Source organism: Hyposmocoma kahamanoa, unplaced genomic scaffold, assembly GCF_003589595.1.
Source record: "Hyposmocoma kahamanoa isolate Upper Pololo Valley unplaced genomic scaffold, ASM358959v1 95, whole genome shotgun sequence".
NCBI lineage: Eukaryota > Metazoa > Arthropoda > Insecta > Lepidoptera > Cosmopterigidae > Hyposmocoma > Hyposmocoma kahamanoa.
In genome coordinates, this window is record NW_020654972.1 from 7,287,353 (window position 1) to 7,305,004 (window position 17,652).

At 37.9% G+C, this 17,652-nt stretch overlaps 1 protein-coding gene across 2 annotated transcripts in view; it reads right to left on the minus strand.

The window, feature by feature from the left end:
• Positions 1-2,064: 2,064 nt before the first annotated feature.
• LOC113238316 (serine/threonine-protein kinase SIK2) overlaps positions 2,065-17,652 on the minus strand; it is a 135,571-nt gene continuing 119,983 nt past the window's right edge. The window contains exons 6-8 of one of the 2 annotated variants that reach the window (XM_026475154.1): positions 8,384-8,610; positions 6,626-6,819; positions 2,065-5,598 (exon numbers count right to left, since the gene is read on the minus strand). In XM_026475154.1, coding sequence (XP_026330939.1) covers positions 3,111-5,598; positions 6,626-6,819; positions 8,384-8,610 — 2,909 coding nt within the window. In that variant the 3' untranslated portion in view covers positions 2,065-3,110. The remainder of the gene's footprint in view (positions 5,599-6,625; positions 6,820-8,383; positions 8,611-17,652) is intronic. The other variant, XM_026475155.1, reaches the window with a different exon arrangement.

Sequence of the window (17,652 nt, forward strand, 5' to 3'; positions counted from 1 at the left end):
ACATATAAAAGAATTGCCAGTAGCAGATACATTTAAAGTAACTAACGTGTATATACACGTAAGGAGTGACAGTAGCTCATAGGTGTAAGATGACTAACATATGTAAACAAAAAAGATTGCCAGTAGCATGTACATGTAACTAATGTGTGTATACACATAAAAAGACATGGCAGTAGCTGATAGGTGTAAGGTAAATAACACATGCATATATCTATACGTAAGGTTTGCCAGCAGCATAGAAATGTACTAACGTATGTATAAAAGTAACAAGATTGCTAATAGCAGATGGAATAAGGTATCTAATGAATGTGTACCTACACGTAAAAGATATGACAGTAGCAGATAGATGTAAGGTAAGTAGCATATTACGTGCATATAGTAGACCAGTTACATGCAAGTGTATTTTGGCCTTAATGTGAATTGTCTAGTGACAAATATTTTTGTTCAAAATATTTTCGTTATAATGACAATCAGTTAATTAAAAAAATTATTTCTTCGGCTAATAATATCGTCCTAGTTTATTCATGCGCTGTTATGAATTCTACAAAGCATGTAAGTGTATCGGGAGACACACGATATACATTGCGATTGCACGGCTACCATCTGAATTTTCCACCTGAAATAAAAAAGCTGTGATGCAGTCGGAAAGCTTCCGTGTGATTTTGCACTAAGGTGTCAAAATAAAACAAACAACTATCATAAATTTGACATTTACTTGTATTTTAAATAAAGCTATCACATCTTACATACATAATGGTTATTATTATGTGGCAAAATAATAACAAATAAAAATATACAGACTTTCAAAAAGAAAACAAGTACCATAACTTACGTAACAATAATAAATATATAATATTATCTAAAAAAAAATGATGTACCATGGAGTAATAGGCGGCAAAGTTAGATACCGGTCGTCGCTTTGGCGCGAAGTTTGAAACACGACCGCACTCTCAATATTGAAATGACGTAATTGGGAATTTTTAGGAAATTGACGAAATAGGTTAAGTAAAAATACAGTACGTGATATTAGAGTTACTTGTAAAATATTAACAACCTCACCTCGCAGGACTATATTACTAACATTATAATCAAGAACTTTTGTTCCGTGACTTTTTACAAAACATAATAAATTTATCAAAAATAAACTTTTTAACTTCTTGTAGGTATTATCATTGACACTTTTTAGATCTATATTTGATAATAAGGTTGATGTTGTAAGTTCAAATGTGTCTATCCTCTATCCTCCACAACGACCCCACGCCGCTCCTGCGTTTTGCATCGTAATTATAATATCAAGTGACGGAACGAACAAGTCGTGCGCCTGATGGTAAGCGACACGCCTATTCATAAGTAGTTGGCCACGACCAGTTGCAATGCCACTCAGAACTTTAAATCGCAAGAATTTTAGGGGCACTGCCACTGCGCCCGTTACCCTGAGACATAATTTGACAAGTCCCATGTGCTTGTAATTTCACCAGCAAATATGCTCATATAATTGTTTGGCGGCAGAAATACCCTGCACGAACTCTTTCGTAAGGAGGTCTACTGCCATTAAATTTTTTCCCAATTTATTTCTGGACGAAAATAATATCTGATACATTAATAAAAGTCATCTAACAATAGTTGTTGTATAAGATGTAAGGAATATAGTTCTACAAGGTTGTTAATATTATACAAAGAACCCTGTACCTATATGCCATTTGCCTAGTGATAAATATTACAAAATTGTATATAATGTGAAAAATTATATACTACTAGTAATTTTTTTTAAATTTACTTTTCACCTCACAAGTTCGGAAAGGCTTTTTTTTCTCATTAGAAATTTGCGCGCAAAAGTGTTTTTGAAAGGTTTGGTTTTTGAAATTCGAACTTGACGATGGACTGTGGTGCACCTAACTTGTTCTATCGATGAAAAAAAAACAGAGTGACACGGTCAACGCGACTTGTCGTACATGTTAATGTAATGTAAATCCGTTGGTATATTTTATTTTTATTATTGTTGACATTAAATTGACAACGATAACTCATTTTGTTTATTAAAACATGATTAAAACTGATTTGTTATAGTTCAACTGTTTATCTTTCATCTACCATTTTCCTCGCTATAGTGAGGTGAAAAGTTGTTTCGCTCGGTAACAAAGTTGTTTTACGTGTCGTGCCTTGAAACCCTCGCTACGCTACGTTTCAGTACAAGTGCTCGCGTCAAACAACAACTTTGCAGCCTTACATAACAAATAACTATTGTCAATTTCCCTTTTGGTAACATGTTTATGTTCTTTTTTGAGGTACGTCACATAATTATTGTGAGTGCGATTTATCTAATTTGCAGCCTTTAGCATGAAGTTAGGAACAACAATAACGATTTTGGTACAAATAAAATTTATTTAATTGTTTCTAACTGTACATAATACAATAGGCAAGTTAATAATAAAAATGTCATTATGGAATTTGCTAAATCACAAAATGAAACTTGCCATCCTTTAAATACTTTACACAATTAATATAACGTGTATCTTTTGACCTTTCTTCATTTGTCAATGTCATGAGATACGATAGAGGGACGATATTACTTATATGTGATGTCTATCAAAAAATACACGTTACCGATAATCGCAAAAGTAAAGAATTTGCTGGCAGCTCTAGAAATATTCGAAACATTCTTAAATTATCGGATACAAGAGCGCTGCTAAAATTTTATCTCTAAATTATCGCCACTTGTGGGTGACTTAATTTAATTGACCAAAATCTAATGAACAGTGCACTTTCAATATATGAAAACGAGGATAAATATTTTCTTTTTGTTATTAGAGTTTGGTCGTGTAATCATGTTTATATTAATGCAGTATTTCATACAAATTGGCAGTTGCGTAAAAACTTCCACAATTACAAAGCACTACTTATTGTCATGCACCCTAAAGTCCGTACAGGTGAAACTATAGTTCTATTATGCTCACAAGACGCTTTACAAATACAAACTACTTACAATGAGACCATTCTGTGTTCTAGCCAAATTCTGCAACTTGAAGACGGGTATTGAAATAAACAAGTGAAGAACATTGCGTGCACGATCGATACTACCAAATATACTTCTACGCGTAGCGAGATCTACTTTAGTTGGTCTGTTGGAATACCTGGAAGCAAGGCTGAGGCTGGAACAGGCTGGCATTCCACTGTGCTGGCCACAGTGGCGTATCCACCGCAGAATGGCCCGCCACCTCGCCTTCAAGGGACGAGTCCCGTGTCTCTCGCCTCCCCAACTCCGAAATTTGACACGCGCTTTGCAGATTGGACGGCAAGTTCGACCAGTTCTCATTCCCTAATCTATCCTTGTTCATTATGCTTATCTCCATCGATCCCTGATATGCAAATTTGGACACGTCTTCTGGGTTCTCCTCTTGTTTCACTTTCAACCTGTTAGGACCTTCGACAATCGCTTGGAAAGCGAGCAGATCCCTGTTCTCCGTTTCTGTCAAAGGTAAGGGTGGCAGGATTTGTTGTTGTTGAGCAATTTTGTAACTCTGCTGACGTAACATCTGCCGCCGACTAAGCCCCACTTGAAGAGCGTGAAGCGGTCCCAACTCATGAGCAGGTAAATTTGGTGGGGTCATCTGCTTCTGTAGCAATTGCCTTTTCTGTTGGTACAATCTGTGTTGCATTAGTTGCTGCTGCAGAGGAGGCTTGCTGCTCTGAGACAGCGTTGCACCGTGGGGCAAATCGGATTCTTGTAACTGAGGTACCATCTTGGGACTTGCAGGCATGGGTGGAGAAGTGCTCGAGTAATTGAAAGATTCCGGAAGACTTATACGTTTAGGAGTTGGATTTTTAGTATCTAAATAATGTGGACTGAAGCTCGCTGCGAATTGGTTGTGCTGTAGCTGTCTTTGGGTCATCTCCTCGGCCGGTATGGAGGACTGGTATTGAGTTTTTAATTTCTGTGCTTCTTGTTGAACTAGATGTAGCTCCAGGACACCTTTAGCTTTACAGTTCTCGTTGAGCCTTTGACTGTTGAACGCAAGAGTAGTCGGTTGTGTTTCATTAGATTGAGCAGCTTGTTGTGCCACTAGCCCGTCACTCGCCCGTCTGCCTTCTCTAAAATCCACAGGACTTCGTGTAATCGCTCGAGGGCAATTCTTGCTCGCAGTCTGGTAATTGATCGGGTTGTGTCGCGTCATCAAACCTGTGCCCGGTGTTTTATTATTGTATGACGATATGTAGACGCATGGATGCATCGGACTCGTGTTCACAAGAGAACTGTTCTCGTAAGCCAATTTGTCCTCGTTCGAAGTGCAACTGGGTAGGCTACTGGCTAGTTCACTGGAGCAATCTGATAGCTGATAATCCAAACTTTCGAAAGTAGAAAAATTACTTTGAGAGGACTCACAGCTGAGGTTTTGACTTAGACTTTTGTTGTTGAAAAAAGTAACGACGCCGCTACTGGAACTTGAGCTCGCGTAAGAACTTAATCTATTTTGCACGCCGCTTGGCATGCTTGCCACTTCCTCCATATCGGTCTCGCAACCCTCATCCGTCGACGATGAATACTGCTGTTGAAATTTTGTTGCTTCGTTCGTACTGTTTGGTAATGCTTGGGTAAACGTTTGATTTGTGGTATATCTATTAAGGGAAAATTTACTGTCTGGTCGATATAGAGAATTTGGAAAAAAATCACTGGTGGTCGACGCTATGGAAAAATTTGCCTCAGTGGTATTCGATACAGGCGGTAAGACTGCGTTTTGTAAATACGAATATGCTGGAAGATGCGGGTTCATGTAATCTTTGAAGGGCGGAGTGCTGGATTGGAGTCGACTTAGGTCTTGTTGCTGCGCCTGGGACACGAGTCGACTAGACTCTAAAGGCTTAGGCTGTTCTAGCACGCTACTCAGTTTGCTTTCCGTGATTTGTGATGGTATTGGACTAGTACTTAAATTTACTGTGCCCTTCAATGGCAACGGTGACTGCTGCAGTGTGTTCATTAACTTAGCTGCTTCAGAACATATAGTAAACGTCGTTGAATTTGGCAACTTCACACTTTCAACGTTGAAATTTGTTGCTGAAGCTGAATTTTGGAGAAAATTTGCTATGACATTGTGATCTGCCGTTGACGAATTTCTTCCGCCATCTATAGCACACTTTGAATCGAAACTAGATGAGGTTAGTAGTCTACCATCATTAGCGGTTTTCATATCTGAACCGACAGCAGTCGACTGTTGAAGCAATCGCCGGCAATCTTCGCTAGATTGTTTCAGTATATTCTGTTGTTGTTCATATGTGGTTGATAGCAATCTGTGTGTAGGGACGGTGTTTTCGTTAAGTTTGCTTAATCTTTGGCTTGATTGGGACACGTCGATGTTTCTCATGGAGAGTAGCGTCGTGGATTCAGTTTCGTGGTTGCGAGAGTCGAGGTTCGCGACGAGGAAGCTCCGTTGCGTATCCGTGGGGTCGGAGTTTCGCTGGAGCAGTCGTTGCTCCGTCATGTTCACCGCAGCGAGGGAGAGCAGTCGCTGCGTTTCCGCCGACGACGAGTCGACAGGGACAGTGGACAGCGTAGGTGTCACCCTGCTGTACTCTCTGGTTTGCGATTCACCAGCGTGAAACAATCTGGAATTGGTAACAGATTCAATTAGAATGTATCAACAAAATCTTTCTCTAGAGTGAATAAGCATTTACTAATCACGCGTAATGTCATCTGCTATACATATAGTGGTGAGATTGTCGCTAATGTTGCCAAATAGACTAAAGAAAATGTTGCCTGCTACACAGAAGGTTTAAAAGTTGCTAGTTAATAATAATAATAATAACGCACACACTCAACATAGCCCCGCACTAGGGAAATCCTGTGTCGCGGGTGCCATGGACACACACATAGACAACCACAAATTACACCCAAACTCACGAGAGAAATAAATGTAGGCCATACAAATATTTCTCCCGGCCCGGGAGTCGAACCTGGTATACAATATAACCTGGAACCATACCATGGTAACCGTTCGGCCACGAAGGTAGTTCCAAAAAGTAACAAAAGATTTTGTCGTTAAATAAAAATAAAATATGGCTTTTGACGTCAAAACTAGTGACGCGCTTAAACTAGTGATGATGTTGCTAAGTTGGCAACACTGATTTTTGTCAAGTTCGCCGAATTCGCTCTGGGCCTTTTCGAGGGAAAAGTGTCGTTTTTATTTTGACTTTCAATTATTTTGTGAAATCTAGTTTAAAGTGGAATATGATAGTGCTAGTGTGCCTTAATCGAAGATTAAAACGCGAAATTATACGAATCTCGAACTAAAATACGCGTATCGGCCCGTTCTAAGGAATCCCGAGTCAATCCAAGCACGCCGCCTCAAATTGCCTATCCTCTTTGTGGTGGCCATATTTACAGAAATATAATTAAACGTTTATATTTTCGGCTGAAGGACGTTGTTTCCATGGCCAGCAATTAAATTTATTTAAAGAAAAAACAGGTTCGCCTACTTTACAAAACAAAAAACCCTTTTTCATTTTGTCGTTCTTTTTGTCAAAAAAATCAGTGAAATGCAATCCGCTATAATTTAATGATATATTTGGTGGTAAGTATGCAGAAATTGAAATTCGGAATTTTCATTGTTGTCGAAATATCTACAATTCTTACCTGGTATGATGTTCTCGCCTAGCTTCATGGGCTTCTCTAGATAGAGCCTGGTCGGCCACTGAGGAAGGTCTACGTGAAGGCCTGTTGCGAGCTTCCGCCCCGGCTACGGCGCCGCTGGCTGCCCGAGCACGGAGCCGCTCCAGCAAGAGGAGGTAGATGGCTGCATGATGATCGTAGCTGTTTGACCGTAGGCTCTGGAATGTGATTAATGTATATGTTAGTACTACGTCAATTAACGAATCGGCAACAGCTTTCAGAGCTCAACTTATGTGCGTGTTAAAAATGTGTTAAATAATTCTTCAAAGGCGCCAGAAACAATAACTTTATACTGCAGGTTATTTACAGTCTCTGCGTACTAGGATGACAAAAATCCGTGGTAGTGAGTGACCCGTTTAGCTCTTACAGATAGTCTCGATCTAAGATGTTTAAATTAAATTTTGTAATGATAAATGTATTCAAATGTATATTTACAAAGTGCAACCCCTAGCGTTTCTTGCTCTTTGTTCTCAAGGAAATTGCCTTACGAATGAGTGGTAGAGTTTAATCAGTATGACGATTTAAAGTGTAATTTGCTTACCTATAAAACAAAGATTGTTTGACTTTGTCTTTGATTTTTGACCCTGGTTATGATATTAACCAATTTTGAACAAAAAAAAAAACAGGTTTTCTAGTTCTTCTGTCATGTCTAGAGTTCTGTACTGTAACAGTAGAATTCCCACAGACTAATAGACTTCCTATATCATATTGTGAGCACTACGTTTTTTATTTTTTGTTTTGTGATTTAGATTTTAACTTTGAATTTTTTTTATGTTAATTTTTTTTCTGAAATGATTAACTAATTTTATAATTTAAGAATATGGATCATACACATCTGATATCAACGATTTTTATCATTTTTTATTTTATTTTATTTATTTATTACTGCGTTCCGCTTTTGAAAGGTAAACGGTAAAGGGGTGCCTCTCCACACGACGTACCATTTCTTTCTTGTACGTTACCTTATGCCGATTTGGCAAATCCTTCCACCACGATGGCAAGCAATATTGTGTATGCTATTGAGACGATAGACAGGAAGGGGAGTTGGTGAAACTACAGGCATATGGGGCTTGTCAACGTTATGTTTCAGGGTGACGGACGCAGTGGCAGTGTCCATCACATCTTTACGATTTAAAACTCGGAGTGGCACTGTAACTGTTATGTATAGGCGCGTCGCTTACCTGGGGACGCACATTTTTTAAATTATTTCCGTGTATTCTGATGTAAAAAAAATTGAAAATCGTCGATACTTTAGAAGCTTGGTAAATTTCAAAAAGCCCGGGAATAACTTTTATTATATAAAAAAAATCGATCTGAAAAGTTAGTGGAATTACATTTATTTGCCAAGTTTTATTGAAATCGGTTACCGGAAAGTCAGAAAATCTGATTCATTCCCTAGTTTGCCACCCATAGAGGTGGAATATTTTCTACAAATTTAAATGAGACCAATACTGAAGTACCCCTCTTTCCAAATACAACACAAACACAAACACAAACAAATGCCGGAGTAATCACGTATCATACTTACAAAAAAAAAACAATCGAATTGAGAACCTCCTCCTTTTTAAAAGTCAGTTAAAAAGTACAAAAAATCCTGCATTTGCAAGAGTGAGAAAACTGTTAGATATTTTTCAAGTGTTCTTACATACTTGAGGGAAATCAAAACGTGAAGTGACTGTGATTAATTTGTAAAAGAAATTACCGTTATAAACTGTTTCTTACCTCTTTAGTTTTAACAGGGTCGATACCCAAACTGTGCATGAGCCTTAGCACCTGTTCATTGGGCTCTTGATGCGACGCGACATGCGCTGGGCTCCGAGCCGGGTCTGCAGCCACAGTCGGTACTGTGTAGGGCTCTGCTGCCATCCATCTGTGCTTCTTGATTTGCTCTATTGTGTACCGCTTCATTGGTTCCAGGACTAGCATCTTGCGGATTAGAGACTCGCAGTCTGTAACAAACAATAAGATTGATAATAATAACAATATTTCGATACCTCCAATGAACACTAAGCAAACTGATTTTTTTGGTCATTTTCTGTTATTTTTGTAAACAGTCATATTTATTTACGTATATTATTCTCCTCGAATTTTGTAAAAAAAATAAAAAACAAAAAACAAAATTTGAAAAACAAACAAAAAACTAATTTTGTAAAAAAAAGAAACAAAATAAATAGAACAGGTTCAAAAATTAAACTGGCGTAGTGTTTATTGTGTGGTGTCGATTTGTTTATTTTCTCCCACAATATATTTTTTTTAAATAAAGGGAACAAGTCAAGAGCACACCAAGCTTGTCACTTTGTACTTTGGACCGTTCTTATCGTAACCACCTTAGAGTTGGATTTAAGTCGTAAATGTCAAGCTTGACGTGCTCTTGACTCTGTACGTATTGATATGGTTAATGATGATAAATAGCAACCAAAATTGGAAATGAAATGTTGGTTTGTTAGAAAAAAAACCAAAATATACGCTATTATATCCGATATAGATCCGAAAAAATAGTTTCAGTTCCAATGAGTAGCAATCGCGAAAATGTAAGAACTCGATAACAACTAATATTGTTTTTTTTAGGTTTGTTTTCATTCATTGTGTTGTTTTGTTTATAATTTTTTGTTTTTCATGCCCAAAGTAACGAATGGAGAGGACTTGGGTCGGTGTTAATTTTCATTTTATTTTTAACAAAACAGTATCGCTTTATTTATATTATCATGTACACAAGTATAGTTGTAAAAATCTCAGATATCAAACCGTGTGTAGTTTCATATCTTCGTTCATACGTACACTTTTGTAGATTATTGTACGTACCTATACTTTCTTAGTAATTTTACCTACAGAGTATCAACGTCACGGCAACATGTGATTTTTGTCTTTCCTTGGGTAAACACCTATTAAGTCCGTGATAATAGGAAATCCCCTGAGTAAACTCATTACCAAGTGCATTTGTTTCAAGTTTTTCCTAGCCGTACTTTCCTGTAACTGTTAATTCTTTAATTATTATTTCCTTTTTTTTTATTAGTTTTACGGCATCGGAATAAATCCATCAAGCTAAATCTTCAACAATTTTTTTCATATCTTTTTAAATACTGTGTTTAAGAGACTTTCTTTGAATATATTTCAGATATTTGAAGGTATCGATATCTGTTCAATGGGGGAAAGAATGTATAAGGTTAGAATAATAACGCAAAGTCTTCGTAAGTAAGAATGCATATATACAAGTCTTCGTATTCTGCAGTAAAGATCAGCACCTTTGACATTTAGTTTTTTTTAAACTTTACCGGCGTTGAATTGGTGTGGCAAAAATTTATTCTATTTGAATAGTTAAATAAATACTATACATATTTCAATGCAATTTATCCATACGGAACGTAGGTGTAATGACCTACGAATCATCTGCGTACATTCTCTGGTACTCGTAGTACAGGGATTTCCCTAGTTTGAGACCAGACAATAGTGTGGCGGTCTACCACGTTAATGTTAAGGGTAATAATTGGCACATCAATGTTAAGGTAATTAATGGAATATTAACAAATATTCTTTCAGTTAATTATTTTTAATAACAATACCTATGTAGGTACAGCTAAAGTACAAGTTTATGTGAAAAAAAGTTGTAAATTAATACAAAGTTTGATTTAAACAACGTTTTAGTGTTCTTGTAAATACTTTTTTTCATTATATCAAGTGACAATAGTTGCAGTGCCACTCAGAGCTTTAAATCGCAAAGATTTTAGGGTCAATGCCACTGCTCCCGTCACCCTGAGACATAAGTTGACAAGTCCCATGTGCCCGTAATTTCACCAGCACACTTCCAAATAATAATAATAATAATAATAACAACGCACACATTCAACATAGCCCCACACTAGGGAAGTCCTATGTCTAATATAATGTAATACATAACCACAAATTACACCCAAGCTCACGAGAGAAATATATGTAGGCCATACACATATTTCTCCCGGCCCGGGAATCGAACCTGGAATCTCTGCGTGGCAGTCCGGCATGGTAACCGTTCGGCCACGGAGACAGTCATACATCGGAACACAGTAATGCTCACATTACTGCTTGGCGGCAGAAATAGGTAGGGTGGCAATACTTCTTTGGTAAAATCTGAAAAATATAATCCCACGCCGATTTCACGCCATGCCGCCGCGTTTCTCATTTAGGAGCTAAGCACCTACGTGTACAGTCCAAAATTAGTCCGTCGCTAGTTATAATGGGCTATTAATTTGATTATAGGGCCTTATTTAGTACGTCATCGAACGGTTTTTAAACGCTAGCTGAGGTGCGTATTAAATACGTGTTGATTATTATGTTCACCCTCGTGACTCTATTCATTGTTTTGACACAAAGAAGCATAGATTTGACTAAAGAACATAGATATTATAATATGAAGCGGGATAATCTACCACCCGGGGGTCGAAATGCCGACAATCTCCAAGGAGAGTGAATTGCACACCGATTTTCATGGTGCTACCATCTCTGAAGTCCTGGTTCGATCCCCGGCCTTGTTAATGTAGAATTAACTTTTCTACATTGTCCCGGGTCTGGAGGTTTGTAATACCGTCGTTGTTTCCGATTTCCATAATACAAGCGCTTTGATTACTTACTTTGGAATCAAAGCAACGTACGAGATGTCTACTATTTATATTTTATATGTAATATTAAAGGTGAAAAGGGTCTATTATTATTTCCTTTATGACGGCCACTAGGCTTTGGCCAGTATCAGTTTATAAGAACAATATAAAAATTATGGCGATCGTCTAGTGATGAATCGCGCATCGCTATATTTTTTTCGATATTCAGACTCATTAGTAATTACTAATCCTGTCATTCGAATGACAAATTAGTAGTAACTTACTAATTTTCGTATTCGAATGATCTGAATGATAATTCATTACTAATTAGTATCACTAATCCATAGATTCCATAGAGCATTTCTGCCTGGTTTTCTCTGACATATATTTACCGTAAATGTGACGGAGACAAGGTGACTTTATGTTTTGATATGGACATGGTTCCACGACTCGAGTCGCGAATGATTGTGCTTGGATTCGACACAGGCGTATGATTTGCTCATTCGAATGATTAGTATTAGTAACATTCAAACTCGCGCATCGCTACGATCATCGCCAGTGTCAATGTTGAAAATGGCCTATCTATGCATGAGACATTCTAGCGGTCGACGACCGATTGATAGGTACCATGGAGTATACAAGCAGAAATAGAGAAGAAATGTCATTTAATTTGCTTGAAAAATATTCTGCCAAATCATTACGATGACAACTGCGCTCTATTTGGCCAGCCCGAATTCGAAAGTTTAACTTGAGCATTGCTGTACTGTTACTGATGAAAAGTGATTCCGTTTGTTTTGTAATTAGGTGTTTTGCTGTTTTTCCCACATCGCCGAATGGAACAGCAACTCATTGTTAGAGTTTACCTTTGTTATAATAAATATAGAATATTTTTGGAACATTTGGAGATGTACGCATAGGTCAGTTGTTGGCGCTGTACTATTTCAGCTTTCTAATTTGTGATTTCAGCGCAAACGAGAGTTGATATTTAAAGGTGACATAAGGCCCATTTGCCTGATCAGTTGCCAGTGATGGATGGCCCTTATTACGTCTCTGTTACCGGTTATATACTCGATGCTCGGCACAAATACCGATGGAGGGACAAAGTGGAGAGAAACCAACAACTCATTGACCAATTCGATGAGCCCGAACACGTTGTGTTACAGTGAATAGTTGAGGAGTTAGGTAAGTCACCATATTGTTGTAATGTCACCGGATTTCCATAGCATTTTTTTAATAATACCAAGTGACGGGAGGAACAAGTCGTGCGCCTGATGGTAAGCGACACGCCTGTCCATAAAAGTTGCAGTGCCATTTAGAGCTTTAAATAGCAAAGATCTGAGCGGCACTGTCACTACACCCGTATACATAGGTTGACAAGTCCCTTGTGCCTGTAATTTCACCAAAATACCTATGTCAAGTCGATCATACTAGCGGTAAGTACGCTTAAGTTTTCTAATTAAAATTAGTAAATTACATCACCCAGAGCATCTTGCCCAGGTTGCACCATTTCCTCTATGGATTATCAAACTTATTCTTTAGCAGAAGTAGCTTCTAGGTCCCTGGTCATCAAAAGGATTCAACGAGGTATGACAAATACTTATGTATGATATACATATTTGTGAAAAAAATAAAATAATTATTGTGTTATTATCCACTCGAGCACAACGCTGTCGTCGCCGGCAGTACTTCCACCTTACCTATTCCTGCCGCTAAGCGGTAATGTGAGCATTACTGCGTTTTGGTTTTGAAGGGTTAAGGGTGCTGGTGATCGTAGGACACGGGACTTGTCAACTTATGTGTCAGGTTGACGGACGTAGTGGAATTGTCTCTCAAATCTTTGCGATTTAAAGCTGTGGACAAGCGTGTCGTTCGCAATTCCGTCACTTGGTTTCAGGAAAACATACTTAAACAAGTATGTTAGGCATACTTACGTATACAGATTTAGATATTTCTAAGCAACGAAACCGTTGTCGAATATTTCTGAGAATTTACAAGCGGAAAAAGGTAAGTAAGTACGTGAGCGCCATACGACGCTTTTTACTTTTTTCAGCACTTCGTGTACGTGACATATTTATTTATTTTGGGGACCCTTGAAGGTCGCGAGATTTTTAAAAGGTGCACCCATCAACATTTGGAACCCTCTGAAATCGAGGAAAAATATTCACAGGTACAAAGTTGAGATTAAAATTCTATTACTTACGTTATTCTTTGTAAGAAGTTCGTGCATTAATACATGTTCGAACGTGCTAAGGTCGAAAACATCTACTATAAAAATATTAACGTGCAAAAACTAGCAAATGGTTCAATTTGCAAATTGTAACATTGTGGTTTTAAATATAATGTTAAATTGTTCATGCAAAAATAATTTTCTTCTAAAATCAGCACTTGAAATTTTTCTTGTAACCGAGTTGGACTTAGGACCTATTAATTTTCAAAAGGAAATTAGTACGTCCAAATTTGAAGATTTTGTTCCAAATTCTAAGATTTATTAGCGCTGTAATGCACAATGTTCGTAGAAATCTCACAATTGATTCTAAATCAACATTTCAGTAAAAAACGGTTTTGACACGAGCATGTCAAAACCTTGGGATCGTAATATACTTAACCCTAGTCAGGGCTGGGAACTAAACACCAACTTTAAGCGGCTACATACGGTCAATTTTGAGAGTCACTTGTGTTAAATCATCAAAAAAGTCCATCGCATTTGCATCGTGAAGCAGCGACGCTAAAAGTCGACGTGTTTTTATCGCTCTAAAGCTCAATAGCAGTGGTGGTGGTACAGTAATGATCCCACTCAATAAAATTAGAAGAAAATATTTCACCTCTAAGGGTTGCAAATCAGGGGATCAATCCGGTTTATTGGATTTCATCCATTTTCCATAAACCGGTTTCAATGAAACTTGGCAAATAGATGAAATTAGAATAGAATAGAAATCACTTATTACTACGCCACAACACAAAAATACATAGTAAGAAAGATAAAAAAGACAAAATTAAAAAATAACAAAAAAAAAAAGGAAAAAAAATCATAATAATAGGTAACAACATCAAAGCAAACATTAAATATTCAACACAATAAGAGAGTATAATGTCCCACCCAGAGCATCTTGTCCGCAGGTTAGGTTGTGGTCATCAGAAAATTCAACGATTATTTTTTTACAATTACAATTTTTTTTTACAAATACTTATGTATAATATACATATTTGTGAAAAAAAAAAAATATTTTGTTATAATAATACCACTCGAGCACAATGCTGTCGTCGCCGGCAATACTGTCACCTTACCAATTTCTGCCGCCAAGCCGTAATATCAGCATTACTGTGTTCCGGTTTTGAAGGGCAGGGTGCTAGTGAAATTACAGGCACGTGGTACTTGTCAACTTATGTCTCAGGGTGACGGGCGCAGTGGTAGTCCTCAGATCTTTGCAATTTAAAGCTCTGAGTGGCACTGCAACTGTTATGGACAGGCGGGTAGCTTACCATCAGGCGCACGATTTGTTCGTCCTGTCATTTGATCTTATAAAAAAAGACATGTGTGCGGCTGTGGCGTATGTAAAAGGATGCACTCAGCTAATGTCACCGCCGAGAAGAGATAATTTTTTTATAAAAAGGTTATAATATTATGATAGCTCTTCTCAATTACGAGGTCATGTTTTTGTTAGAACTATACCTCGAAGGTAAGTGCGGTTAGGTATTGGGCACATTGCGTGAAGCTCTGACGTCATTCCCCGCCGCGGATGTGATGGTGCTGAAAGGTCAAAGCGGTAGTCGTTACTTGAGGTGGTGACGTCAAACTTTAAATGCCATATCCTTCATGGGCGTGTGTGATTCAGCAGGACATGCAGTTATGAAGGATGTGTTACATTGTTGAAGGCGATATTTGTTATGCAATAGTATGTTTTTTTTAATGGTATCATTAAGAAGACGACGTTGTAAGCGACACGCCTGTCCATAACATTTGCCGTGCCACTCAGAGCTTTAAATCACAAAGATCTAAGACCTGTCCACCTGAGACATAAGTTGACAAGTCCCATGTGCCTGTAATTTCACCAGCACCCTTACCTTTCAAAACCGAAACGCCGTAATGCTCACATTGCTGTTTGGAGGCAGAAATAGGCAAGTTCTCATTCACAAGGAGGTCTACTACTACTAAAAAACCTACTATAAAATTTACGTCCTATCGCATCTCACATTGTTTTAAATAGTTTTGTGAGTCATAAAGATATTTATGAACCTATTTACGTTTTAGTTTTTTTTTTTCGTGGTTAAATAAAGTAATATTTGTTTGTTATTTTATAAGTGACACCAAATGCAGAGAATAAAGAAACAGACAGACAGACAGAGACTCGCTTGTTGTAATAGAGTCACGGTTTCATATCTCACGGCACGTTTTATGTGGCTTCAAATAATTTTATGATTCTCAAAAACCTTTTGAGTTTCTCCTACGTGCCGGAGTATTTTTTTAGGCTCTCAAAGGAATAATAAAAACAATAATTATGAAACAAATATAACTGATACCGATGGTAGGAAAAACAGCCGATTACAACATAATTCAATGTATTTTGAATGTTGATTTGATTATACAGTAAATGTATTTCGCAAATGCAAGTGACAAATGGTACATTTTGAAACTTCTACAACCTCATTACGGTCTACGTGCGGTTATAATTGCGATAGACTCTTTGAAGAAACCACTTTCCAAATTATCGTTTCTCAGAAAACATTTGGTTCATGCGTCATTCATCGCGTGTAATTGCTTTCATCTGCCGAAAGTTAATGACGCTCGAGGAGAAATAAATAAGTCTGATACCAAAAATAATCTTATGTAAATATTTCAAATGCAGCACTCGGTCTTTACTTAGCCCTAACAAAACAGTATTCATTGGACGCCGTGACCAATCCGATTATAAATATTCGTTTAGCATTACGTCGTCCTAAAATACAGCGCGCGGTCGAAATCCTGAACAGAGCACGTAAACAAAACACACATCAGTCGGGGTGCTTTTGGTACTACTGTATTTACCTAACTCCGTTCATCAGTTCAAAATAAAGTTGATTAGTCGATTTTTTGCCAGGCAATCTATTTATAATCGCTCGCTCACGCAAATATCGCATGCGATGCTTGACCATTGACGCAATCGCGTGAAAAATGTGCTGGTGTTATTTAATGAAACGGCGAAAAGTCGGGTGGGCGACGCAACCCGCGCCCGCGCCGTGGCGTGTTGATGCGCCATGAACTTGGTCGGCTTTACGACTCCGTGCGTGCGCGTCGGATAGTCGTCACTCCGGCATTCCGCCACTGCCAGCAACTAATAACGACTCATAAAATCTATGTAAACAAGCCGTACATAATCTGACGCAGTTCCAAGGTCTTGCTACATTTCTAGTTAAACTCAAACATGATCCATGGTTAAGGTCGTTTAAAGCCGTTTATTTTTCATGGCATCCACAAAGTTTTGTGCAAAAAGCGATGCCAGTCAGACAGTCAATGTAATTTTGCAAATGTAATACAATAAAAAGCGATTATTAACCATTTTAATTAAATGGCTGTGGCCTCAACTCGCTTTAGCATGAAGAGAAACTCGTTAACAAGATTTGTAAACATTGAGACGAAGTGCATTAACTCGTGCAAATAACTCACAGTCAGTGAATAAAATGGGAGGCGAAAGCGAATTGTTTTGATATATAGTAACGTTCCACTAGAACTGCTGCACCTGCGTTTTCAAAAAACTACATACATACGATCACACACGTACTGGGATAGGAAGAAACTATGAACCTCCAATTGCTACCCTACTGACAAAGTTCTTTCGCACCCGTGGCCGAACGGTTACCATGCCGAACTGTCACGCAGAGGTGCCAGGTTCGATTCCCGGGCCGGGAGACATATTTGAATGGCCTACATTTATCTCTCTCGTGAGGTTGGGTGTAATTTGTGGATGTCTATGTGTGTGTCCATGGCACCCGCGACACAGAATTTCCCTAGTGCGGGGCTATGTTGAGTATGTGTGTTATTATTTATTTATTGTATGTTATTATTTTCCTAAACTTGCCTTCCTGGTACTTTCACCCCGTCTTAATTAAGATACATCGTCGCTTAAATACTAAACGGCCGCATGGCAAAAGTTCGCTTTTTTACAGGAGAGACGATCAAAGTTAACGACCTCATTTTTTAACATTTCAATAATGTTTTATTTTTAAATACCCATGTATTTATACTCAAAAGATGCGTGTTTTAAGGCTGTGTAAATTTGTAAACACAGACACAACTTACAAAAGAACTGTTTAGTTCAAAAGTTAGCCACGAAAGTGCAGAATGCCAAACAGGCATTCCGTTGTTTATAATGCCAAATCGCTAGGTGTTTTTGTGTAGTATTAAAGTTTGACCGTTTTTTAACACATTTTTGCAAAGAAAAAATT